This window comes from Anguilla rostrata, chromosome 2 (assembly GCF_018555375.3).
Source record: "Anguilla rostrata isolate EN2019 chromosome 2, ASM1855537v3, whole genome shotgun sequence".
NCBI lineage: Eukaryota > Metazoa > Chordata > Actinopteri > Anguilliformes > Anguillidae > Anguilla > Anguilla rostrata.
The window spans coordinates 64,168,205-64,180,079 of NC_057934.1; the positions used below are offsets into that span (position 1 = coordinate 64,168,205).

The following is an 11,875-nucleotide window of genomic DNA, read 5'->3' on the forward strand; positions in this document are numbered from 1 at the left end:
TACCCTGAAACCTATCCCAACCCCCTATTTACAAAGCCAGAACCCATTCCAACCCAACCCCCCCCCCCCAAAAAAAAACAACTCAAAAAGAAACCCAATACATTACATTACATTATAGGTATTTAGCTGACGCTCTTATCCAGAGCGACTTACAACAGAGTAACCAAACTCAGGATCAAGTCCGCTTAAGTCCATTGAACAACATGTAGATAAAAAGCCTTTACTATGATGCATACAATAAGGAGAAACAAGATAGTCTGAACAAAATTTTTTTTTTTTTTTTTTTTTTTTTTTAGTTATGGGAGGGGGTTTAGGGAAGAGGAGAGAGGTACACAGAGAAGAGGTGCGTCTTGAGTTTCCGTTTGAAGGTGCTCAGACACTCTGCTGTTCTGACCTCCACTGGAAGATCGTTCCACCATCGTGGGGCCAGAACTGCAAAGAGTCGAGACCTTGTTGCTGCTCGTGTAGGGGAGGAATCAGCCGCCCTGTAGTAGCCGATCGGAGCGATCTGGCCGGCTTGTAGGGTCTGATCATCTTCTGCAGATAACCAGGAGCTGACCCCTTGACTGCTTGGAAAGCAAGCACCAGTGTCTTAAACCGGATGCGAGCTTGCACTGGTAGCCAGTGGAGGGAGATGAGGAGGGGAGTGACGTGGGAGTCACGAGGGAGGTTGTAAACCAGACGTGCTGCTGCATTCTGGATGAGCTGAAGGGGTCTGGTGGCTGATGCTGGGAGGCCAGCCAGGAGGGAGTTGCAGTAGTCCAGACGTGACAGTATCATGGCCTGGACCAGGAGCTGTGTGGAATAATTGGTGAGGAGTGGTCTTATTCTGCGGATATTGTACAGGATGAACCTGCACGACCGGGTGGTTGCCGCGATATTCTCAGAGTATATACAATAGAATATAGAATATATACAATACAATGCCCAACCACCACCGTTAACCAAAACATGTCTGCATCTCTTCATTTACCACACAAACAGCTCCCTCGTCACTCCACGTTCTTAAATGCTGGCACATCATGCATCATTTTAAAGAGAGAGAGACTGTGGGAAAGGAAATCAGCTTAATCAGTGTGCATCGCAATCAGCTTATGAGATCATGTTGGAGTGTTCTCCCACGAGGTTCACTGGGTAGACATTTTATATCATATGTCTTATTGCCCATAATATATTCACGATCAAATTTTATCATTTAAAGTGTGTCTACATTCCATGTGAATTAATTCTCTCATTAAGGCTCAATCACAGTGCATCAGCACTGCCTCCAGAAAGCAGTATTCACTATGGAATAAATGTAAGGTTTCTTTGAATATTCTTTTCAGAAAGGCGCACAGAACATTTATACACCCTGCTGAGTTAAATTACCTGATCATTAAACCATTGTTTCCTCTTGATGTAATACTGGATTTTCCTCACTATTATTATGTGTGTGGGGAATGCTAAAGGTTAACTTGAAACACACGTCATTTCTCTCTCTCTCTCTCTCTCTCTCTCTTTCTCTCTCATTCTCTCTTTCTCTCTCGTTCTCTCTCTCTCTCTCTCTCTCTCTCTCTCTCCTCTCTTCTCTTTAGTTCCCCCCCCATAAAACCAAATATTTGTGTAATTGTGCAGCCAAGGAGCAGACAAAAAAAGCCGCGGACTGGTACAGCATTTGAAGTCTGTTAAGGGCTGGAAAGGAGCAGCGGTTTGGGGTTATGAAACCCAGATGTTTCCTGAGTACAGGGGACAGGCCTGGAGCCTGAGACTCCAGAGGTGACTTAGACTCCAGCAGTCTGGTACTGCACCTCAGTCAAAATGGATTCAGTTCTCTGTTTGAAGCGATGCGCAAAATGGCCAAAACTTAAGGCAAAGGCCTAGAGAATAAATTCAGACCCTTAAATAAATTCCCAACAGGACAGATGAGATTTCATAGGATTTCTAGGCAAGGCCAGGTGGATGGCAGATATGTTTGGATATTGAGAGGATGCATTAAATAGTTAAAATAGATTTAAAAAATAGTTTAAAAGAGCATGTAGTTGAAGTGTTGAATAGCATGTTCTTCAGACTTCAGACTGTGTACTGCACATGAACTTACACACGGACACACGCCCTGAATTCACACTGTACCCACACTGCACTGTGAACACCCACTCTTCTCTCACTACCTCCGGGGTGCGACGCTAATTAGCTTCCTGCAAGGAACAGGGCCTCCTCTGGGTGCTCAGTTCCTCTTGAGGGGTGGGATGTTCAGGAGCAGGGGTGGAGGCACAAACTGTGGTATTTGTTTGGACTGCATCCCTATTTCCGTCAATTCTGACCCATCAGGAAGCACAGCCTGGCCCACAGACAATAGACTATTGTACCGCTGGGCTTGGGCTTGTTAGAGCCTAAAACAGGAAGTTGTCCTTTAACACAGAGATACAAACACGCAGACATGCATGCACACATCGACAGATAAAGACACTGAGAAACACGCAGATAATGCTGACATGCGCGTGCACCAACGTTCACACGTATGCAGACACAAATGCGCGCAAACTTGCAGATGTGTTACACACAGAAACACACACGTATGCGCGGACGCAAGAGCACAGGCCATAATTTACATCACAATTACATAGCAGGCTATTAATAGTTTTGAACTATCAGAACTTAGGGTTGAGGAAGTACAACGACATCTCCTGGCATTTCCGTACCTATTCAGGTTCCACAAAACAGGCACTTCCTTACCCATTCAGGTTCTACAGGTCAGAAATGTTCTCATCTCTAAGGGTTGGGGGAACTGACTACCTGCAAATTGTTGAGCAGCGCTTTCCAACGTCCAATAATGTGGATCAGGGCCCACTGGTGGATTACATTGTAAAAAATGGAAAAAGTAGCCACTCATTAACCTTCACACCAGTCAAATTAAAAACTGCACCCAGTACATCAACCTTATTGGTTACCAGTATACGTGCAGTTGTTTTGACAGATGTTGGGGAGGGGGGGAAAAACCCCTTTAATTGAATATTTTGAACATATGTTAGGCTACAATTTGGTAATGGCTGGGGGTGTCGCAGAAAATGTGGGTTGGGGGCTGAGCGTGAAACCCCCCTGTTGATCCTTGACGTTAAGACTCACTTTGCAGGACTGCCAACCTCTCTCACTGTTTAGAGAAACACCAGCAAGACTTTCAATTTTACATTGTTTCATCAGCTGATCTACCAAACTTGCCTCGTGCAATAAATGCTTTCCCTAAGCACTTAGACCTGGTGTGGTCTATACTGCATTAAAGTTATTTACCCAGGGTAGATATTTTTCAACATGTAGCTGATGCTAATAGGGATATTCATTATAATTGTTTTACAAAGCCATGATGAGGATTGACCTTAATTATGGGGACCAATCAAATTTCACATTGGATAGACTAAACAAACAAATCACATTTGATTGCACTGCACTATGTTTTGGTTCGGAATCTATATTTTCACAATGCCACTCAGCCCTGCAAACACACACAAATGCATATCCAGTGTCACAACTAAACTCACAAGCACATTTACACAGAGTTATAGTTTTACACACACACACACACACACACACATGCACACACACACAAACTTTTTGCAATTGTTATTTTTACAAAAACCTATGCACATTTTATTCAGAAAGGGGGAGTGTGTGGGTTAGGTTGAACCAAGCATACTCAGATGAGAGGAATTGAGAGTGACAAGCTCAGATTTTGAACGCTGGGCCAAACAGCTCACGTAACCATGGGCAACAGCTCTGTTTGCTTTCCTTACTTGTGGCTGCGCTGGGTTCTGCGTTCTGCGTTTCTGCGTTCCGTGTGCGTCCACAGAGATGGAGAGCGGCGCGGAGCTGGCATGCCAAGCAGACAGGGGCCTGATGGGAAACAGACTGGAGGCCATACCAGCGCTGCCTTGATGGCCTGTCCACCCATGGCACTGCGCCCAGCCCACTGTATAACATTCCACAGTTTGGACCCGGAGCAGAGGAGCACAGCCTTAATACTACATCTATAAAGCAGCGGTTAGCTGTTTATATGGGGTCAGTGAGGACATATAACCTCATGGTGACCTAGAAGAGGGTGAAGGGGACATTCAGCATCTTTGTGGTCTCCACTATACACATACATATACTGTACGCACATGCGCATGCATTCACTCTCCTGATGTCAAAACACACAGATGCGCACACGCACACGCACACGCACACGCACACACACACACAGGAAGAGTGAAGGGCTACTGTGTAACCACTGATGCATGCAGCTGGGAGCCTCAGACAGACAGCAGTGCTGGGATGGCAGTTGGCAGCCATGCTCCTCCACGACACACACTTTCCACTCCCACAATGCACTGGGGTGCTCTGGGTCTCCGAGTGAGAGTGTGTGAATGCGCTGTCATGCGCTCGCTGGAGTAAGCCTTTCCCAGCTTTCAATATGGCCCCGGCCTGGTGTGTTTGCGTTTGTGAGAGACGTCTTCATGTATGCGCACACGTACTGTATACGCGTGTATGTGCGTGAGTGTGCATGCATGTGTGTAAGTGTGTGCATGTGTGCACACGTGTGTGTTTGCATCTGTGTGTACGTATGTGCTTGAGTGTGTGTGTGTGTCTGTGCGTGTGTGTATATGTGTGTATGTGCATGCGCTAACGAGTGTGTGTGCGTGTGGGTTTGTGGTATCTCCATTCTGAGCCCCTGGAAGGAGGGGTAAAATGCTGTATTTTGTGCTCTTGGCTCAGCCGGTGGCCAGAGGAGCCACGCATGCAGTGGCTTCAGTGCCTAAGAAAACAGGCTTTCCCCGCCCTCTGCCTGGAGCGGGCCCCTCAGCCTCGGGCTGTCCGCCCCGGCCCACGTCCCAGACCACAGCTTCATTAAACACGCTAATTTAGCTCCTCATTGACTGCAGCTGTATAAAGAGCTTTCCCCCTTCACCAATGCCCCTTTATGGTGTGTGTGCATTTGTGAGACGTCTTTACGTATGGGTGCATGTGTGTGCGAGTGCATGTCTGTCTTTGTAAGAGACATCTGTATGTATGTGCACGTGTGCATTCCTGAGACATCTTTACGTATGGGTGCATATGTGTGTGTGTGTGCATGTCTGTCTTTCTAAGAGACATCTGTATGTATGTGCATGTGTGTGTGTCTGAGTGTGTGCGTGCACAGGGTCCCTCAACGTTTGCAAAAAGAGAGAAAACAAGTCTGCTCTACTGGGCTCCAGTTAAGAGTGGGTTAGAGCTGCCGGTCAATGTCAGCGTTTATCACCGATGAGCCTAAAAACCATTGCATTTCCTCTGAGGTTTTCAGCAGTGGCCAGAACTGATTCCAATCCAAAGGATATCTCCTGGTATGCTAATTAGGTTGGAAAAACAATTAATATTTTCCTCTTTCTCTCAAATGCTTATCCTCAAGATGAAAAATTTGGACACCGGCTTGTTGTCGTTGCGGCTGAGTTTGTATGTAGCCACATATTGAACCTCTCTGCATCAGCAGAAGTTCTGTTCTGGATATTTTTGCTAACTCAGCTGAGCATTGCAATCACGAGTATAAAACGACACTGCTGTGTATCGTAAGGGAAATGAACAGAATCTAGTGCTAGGTCTCCAAGGGAACAGGTGATGCCCTCACTCTTTAGTACCGCTGTAGTTCAGCGCAGGTGAGAAAGAGTGAGTTGCACAGGGAACACGGGGGACCTCAGGCACAAACGAGAAGCTCAGGAGTCTGTAACTCAGACAGGTGGTTTGCATCTCCAGAGAGAAAGGGGGCTGTTGCTGCTTGTCTCCATGTTAACGCTCTCATAGACTGCAGCTTATTAACTGAAGTCTGTCTGTGTCTGGCTGGGCTTCCGACTCTCTGCATTCACTGATCAGGTGGAAATTTAAAAAAAAAAAACTAATCAATCAATGTTTTGTGTGTATTCACCATCGAGTCACCACAGGTGTCATTATTGATCATTGCTCAGTGTTCCATGGACCACAGTTTGAAACCATGGCGACCATGCCACACGGAACAGCAGATGCCATGAAACACCACAGGAGGCGTACTTAAAAGCTTCTTCAATTTTTTATATCCTCCCACCCCTACAATCTAAACACACACACACACACACACACACATTCACAAATCTTCACTACCATGAACTAAGAGGACAGAATTTGTCCCTGGGATAAAGTGCTGATTCAGCTGGCGTCTGCATGCGTGAGTATCAGTGGCTGCTGGTGGGCTGGTTTTAGGAGGGTGTTGTTAGGAATGGGCCTGAACATTCCAGTCTGAGTCAGGAGACGGGTTTGTGAACAGAGCTTTCACTCCCTCATATACTACCTCTTTAATAACAAGCTAGGGTGTATGGGAGGAGACAAAATGATTGACAGCTGAAAAGAAGGGAGGATATGAGGAGGAAAAGCTATAAATTGCCACATTTCTTTGTTTCAAATCTGTCAGACTTTCATTTTGATAATCACATTTGTACTTATGAAGATGACAGTGATGTTGTCGATGATAATGCAACACAGAAATGTTCTCAAGGAGATATTTTAAGATGTCTGTGGATGTGGATCTCATAATAAATGAGAGGTAGGTTTTGCTTGAACTGTCCAAAGAAGCACTATCAAAATATGAAGCAGATACAACCCTCACTTAAAAAAAAATAAACCGCCTACTAATCACAAAAACCTTTAAAAGGATGAGAAGCTTCTGGTTTTGTTTGCCTCGGTGTGCAATGAGAAGGATTCAGCTGACAAACAGAATGCAACGACACAAATCTCATACGGATGGGCATTCAGATATATCAGTGATGGCCGCAGAGAGTGAGTCTCCCTCCTGGAGCTCGTTTTTCCACAGAGACCAATGCAGACGCAGCAGGCAGGCATTTCCTCTTAGCGGCGCTCAGCATTAGATACATTCCACCGTGGGCCACCTCTCCGCTTACTGTCTCATTCCACAACCGCAGCGGACAACACGTTCCCTGCCTCACGCTCGCTACTGTGCTGCCGATGGGAAGGAACACCTGTTGCACTCAGAGATCACTGGAAAACTTCCTCTGCCTCCTCTGCACGGGCTGTGCTGAGCGGTTTACTCTCCCCAAACACCCAAAGACTGGACTTTCATACTACAGCAATGCTACCCATCTCTGCTGCAAGCATCACATTCACACAGTTTAGGTGTCATAGATCACATTGTCCTGGTGGAAAGGAGAAGATGACAATGCCCCTTGTTTTATCTGAACCGCTTGAAAATACATATTCGGGTCAATTTATAGATGACTGAAATTGCCCACCTGCTTTTAGATCATTTAGGATGTCTCCATTCAGTGACCTTGAAAAGGAAGACCATCTGTCTCACCAGTAAGAGATCAAACACCAGAGGATGTTGTTACTGTCAAACTGTCATAATGACATTACTCCCATTCTATTTCTTTACCTCTGTCTCCCTCTAGAGGTCAGAGAGGTTAACTTTCACAAAGCGCCAGTACAAGCACCATTGTCTAGTCATTCCCATTCGGGGGGATACCCCATGTTTTGAAAAATACACCACTTTTTTCTATTATAAAAATGTAATAATAATGTAATGTAATAATAACATGTTCACCTTGTGAACAACACCCATTCAAAAACAAACAGCATGGAACAGCATGAAACAGCAGGCAAGAGATGGGTGTAAGTCGCTTGGTCTCCGACAGGGGTTTTTGGGTCAGTAGGGGGTAATGTGGTGGCCCCGGCACTTTAGTCCTTACAGAGGGAGTATAACAGCTCAATCTGTTCCTGGTCCCCGAACCCTGGGCTGCAGGAAGATGAGGAATAAGAAAAGATGTGGACCAAAATCACTGAGGGACCTGGGCATAACATTAATCACACTGGACTAAAATCACTCAGTACCTTGGCTATTTTCCATAAACAGTGAAATCAGTTTCGATATTCCGTTGCTGCTTACCTTGAGCACACTGGTTACATGCACCATTGGAAATGGTACCAAATAAAACTTTTGTTCAGAATTGGTGGAATACATACATACAACAAGGCATAATGTCACTATGCAAGCTGCTCTGGAGTTTCTCAAAGTAGATTTTCTTGTTTTGGACCACAAGCCCCTGAATACTCTATACCTGCCATTGTAAAGCAGGCAGACAATCAGAAATCTCTGGAAATATGTAAAACATCCTTCACTGTGCATAAAAGCTGACTATGCCAACTGAAAACCCTGTACTCAGTATATTGTCCACACATAAGCTCAGGCCCGGGGCCAGCCCCTCTCACCGTCCGGGCGTCTCCAGAATCAGGGGGATGTTGTCCAAACGGGGCTCGTTCACTATGTCACGGAAGGCCGGAATTCCGATCTGGCCGCGTCCGATGTCCTCGTGCCGGTCCAGGTGGCAGCCGAGCTTTCCTTCAATGCGGCAACACGGAACCGGGCAGAAGAGGATTCGGTTATCTATTTGAATGGCACTTCACTGGCAAAGCTGGCCTCCTACAATAATAGACAGTGGTATTGCATGCCAACGTTCACCTGGCTGATATACAAGTAAAACTGTACCATATCTCATAACCACAGTAGAATCGTTTTCTTACCTTTGGAGTCGTTGAGGTGGACACCCCGCAGATAGGACAGTCCCACCACCTGGTCAAACTCATCCAGCATGGACTTCACCCCTCCTTCCGCAGACAGGTCATACCCTGGGGGATGGGCTCGTAATTAACTTTACCTCACACCCGTGAAAAGGATGAGGAGATATGGGTGCAAAAGACACACGAGTGTCAACGGACACTTCCTGGGTGTCACTCGTCCTTACACTCACCTGCCGCGAAGGCGTGGCAGGTGTCCAGACACACCCCCACCCGGCTCTGATCCCGCACCCTGTCGATGATGCCCCGCAGCTCGCTGAACTGCCCCCCCACCGTGCTGCCCTGGCCACACATGTTCTCCAGCACTGCCGACAGAGAGCTGGAGGTTAAACCCACAGGGACGCGCGGGAGGGTCACAAGTTACGCCCGCTAAAAATGTGAAAAGGGGGGGCTTCTGATTGGCGGCTGGGTTTGAGCGAGGGCCTGCCGTACCCGTGACGACGGCTGGGGTCTGCTGGTGGGCGTGGTTGAGGGCCTGGGCGATCTTCTCCTGGCACTGCTCGGTGGTGATGGTGCCCAGGGACGCGCCCGGGTGCAGGTTGAAGAGAGAGAGGCCCAGAGCGCTGCAGCGGCTCAGCTCCTCCACCAGCAGGGCCTGGCTCTTCTCAAACACGTCTGGAAGGCGGGAGAGCCAGGGACGTGAACGGGCTGCAATAGGCCGCGCCTTCCAACAAGCTCTCTTCTAAGAGAATCTTACATTTGCAGTGGGACAGCTAATTTTAATTTTAAAAATCAACAGGTGGAGATCTTTGAATGCAATTACTACATTTTGGAACCATTTGCATTATTTATGCAATAATAATAATATAATAATCGACAAGACGTGAATGCACGTCCAAGCAGTTGAGTGACCTTGCTTGGGAGAGCCGCAGTTCATCAGGTAGGATCCGTGCGGTAGTATGTGCACGGGATCAAACCCGTTTACCACGCAGGCCTTCCGAAATTTCTCAGCTGCTGTGGCGTTGAGCGGCGGTCTCTGCCAGGAGCGCTGCGACCCCAGGAAAAGGGCAAAACTGCGCCCCCCCAGGGCTAAACAGTCCCCTACCGCCTTCCATATCCCACCTGAGCAGCAATATAGACATTTATGTTTACATAAACCATCTCTCAACGTAGACAAACTTACACACCATTTAGTATTCATATAATAGCATGGCAAAGAATTATGAAATCATTGCTATGGCATAATGAGTTCAACATGTGAGAAGGGCAAAGAAAGACAATTTCCAAAAAAGAAAAACTCACATTGTAGGACATACAAGGGAATTGAGATGGACTAAAGGTGACTACCTGATATGGAAACATGTGCACCAATATATTTGTTTTTTCCTCTTTTCTTGTCTTTTCTCTTCCTCCCCTTTTCCTTGGGTTCCTCTCCTGCCATCTCGTCCTCCACTTCTGAGCCTATATTCTCTTCCTCTTGCTTCCTCTTCCTCGCTCCTTTCTTTTTCGGACCCATAATGCCGTTTCAGTCTGCGTGGGCAATAAGACAGATCCAAACGTTGGTAAATGTTATATCTGTGTGGTATTAGAGGATCAGGTATACTGCAAGCAAGCGCTCGGGTAAAACGCAATTATCTGGCAGTCTATGCCCGAGAATTCTAAACTACTATAAATTCAAAGAATAGCACAATATTAACGTTAGACTTAGAACAATTACCAAACTAAGAAAGCCAAACTGAAATCGAGGATCTTACTGATGTGATGCAAGCAAGAGCCGCCGTGCTAAGGTCACAACACGCCCCTGTTACATTTTAATGTCCGAAAATAAACGTTTGATGATTTATCCGCCGAATAAACTGACAACTAGTTTTTAAAAAAACAGACAAATCAGTATCAATACACCATACGGGCCATAAAGATTACAAGCGCAATGTTAGCAAACACCGTTGGATTTCCTGTCTCAAGATGAGAGATCTGTCATCTGGCGTGCATGTGAAATTAGCCAGACAGCTAGGTAGCTGGCTAATTAACGTCTTCGTCCCTTAAAGTATATTTCAGTTGTAAAAATTGCAGCTTAGCTCCAGATTGATTAAAAGTTTTCTAGTTAAGATCAGATACAATTAGCCAGCTACCTAACGCTTTCTTAGACTAGCAAAGTAATAAACATATAGTCTAGTTAGCTAACTAGTTCTAGCTTTCTGATTGTTGCTGGCTTGGATGGCTAACCTGAGACTATAGTAAAATGAGTCGTTTGTTATCTATTTCTGTTTAACCAACACAGGTCCTGATTTTATGTGGCATTCAGTGCCCACTCAAAAACAGCGCCCAGAGTGCACTGTGTCGTCTTCGATGGCGGAGATTATATGACAGCGCCGCGTACAGTAATCTTGTAAAATTGCATGTCCTGTGCTTTTGAACCCGAACCAACCGTTTAGATCTCATCCGTATGTGCACTGCACAAATCAACCAACCAACCAACCATTGCACGAAAAGCGACCGTTTCTGGCTGCCAGTTGGACCGTCACAGTGTTGGAATTTTATTTCATCTGGCAAAGACACGTCACGTAGGTTTGGGTTTGGAGGCTGACATTGAGACACCCCCCAATATTTTCATATGAATTAATTGCAATCGATAGACTCGTTAGTATGCTTGCGGGACTAAGGTGGGTGTGTCTCAAAGTTGAAGTGGTACCTAATGCCTGTGATTTACTTTATTATTTATTTATTTATTTGTAGATTTTAATCGTAAAATACCGATATACATACATATGTATGTTCTAAAATATAACGGTATGATAATAAAATAGAACTAAACCCCATGTTTGGTCTTTGTATATTAAAGATTAGGGTAGTTGAGCTAGTTGCCGACTAAACACCTGACGTCGCACTAGCAGTCTACAGACCTTGAATCACCGATGATTACTAACTACTGCTATAGTAGTCCTAGCTATTTATTAATCAATTGTCGACAGATATGATTATGAGGATGCAGTACATGTGACTAAGCGTGGAAATGGGAATATGTAGACTAACTTAATGTTCGGTAAAGCAGTTGTCACACCATAAGATTTCACCATATAATTATGAGTTCTAAGCAAAGTAAAATATGGTCATTCCTTTCTTAAGGGTGAAATAATTAATAAATGATTTTACTGGTATTTTCTTTTTAAACATATGAAATGAGTGTAGTGCATTGCAATTACGATAAGAATTGCTTATCAGATGACATCTACACATCTATAGAACTAAATAATTTACTATAGCATTTTATTGATGCTGAATTTAACAGTATACAGACTTTAATACTGAAGGTCAAAAAGCTCCCTCGCTGGCT

The 11,875-nt window shown here is 45.4% G+C and overlaps 1 protein-coding gene across 6 annotated transcripts; it reads right to left on the reverse strand.

The window, feature by feature from the left end:
• Positions 1-6,010: 6,010 nt before the first annotated feature.
• Positions 6,011-11,093, reverse strand: si:ch211-141o9.10 (probable endonuclease 4). Of its 6 annotated transcripts, XR_010328511.1 has the most exons (9): positions 10,768-10,927; positions 9,889-10,071; positions 9,454-9,663; positions 9,034-9,216; positions 8,775-8,906; positions 8,548-8,652; positions 8,236-8,365; positions 6,925-7,762; positions 6,011-6,716 (listed from the first exon to the last, which is right to left on the reverse strand). XR_010328511.1 is itself a non-coding variant. In XM_064323873.1 (8 exons), exons 2-8 carry the CDS (start codon positions 10,055-10,057, stop codon positions 7,705-7,707), a joined length of 987 nt encoding a protein of 328 aa, XP_064179943.1. In that variant the 5' UTR covers positions 10,058-10,071; positions 10,970-11,093; the 3' UTR covers positions 6,011-7,704. The 6 variants fall into 6 exon arrangements, 5 of the variants coding, with proteins under 5 accessions (XP_064179943.1, XP_064179940.1, XP_064179944.1 ...); XM_064323873.1 differs by lacking the exon at positions 10,768-10,927 and adding an exon at positions 10,970-11,093 and having other exon boundaries at positions 6,011-7,762; XM_064323870.1 differs by having other exon boundaries at positions 6,011-7,762.
• Positions 11,094-11,875: the final 782 nt, after the last annotated feature.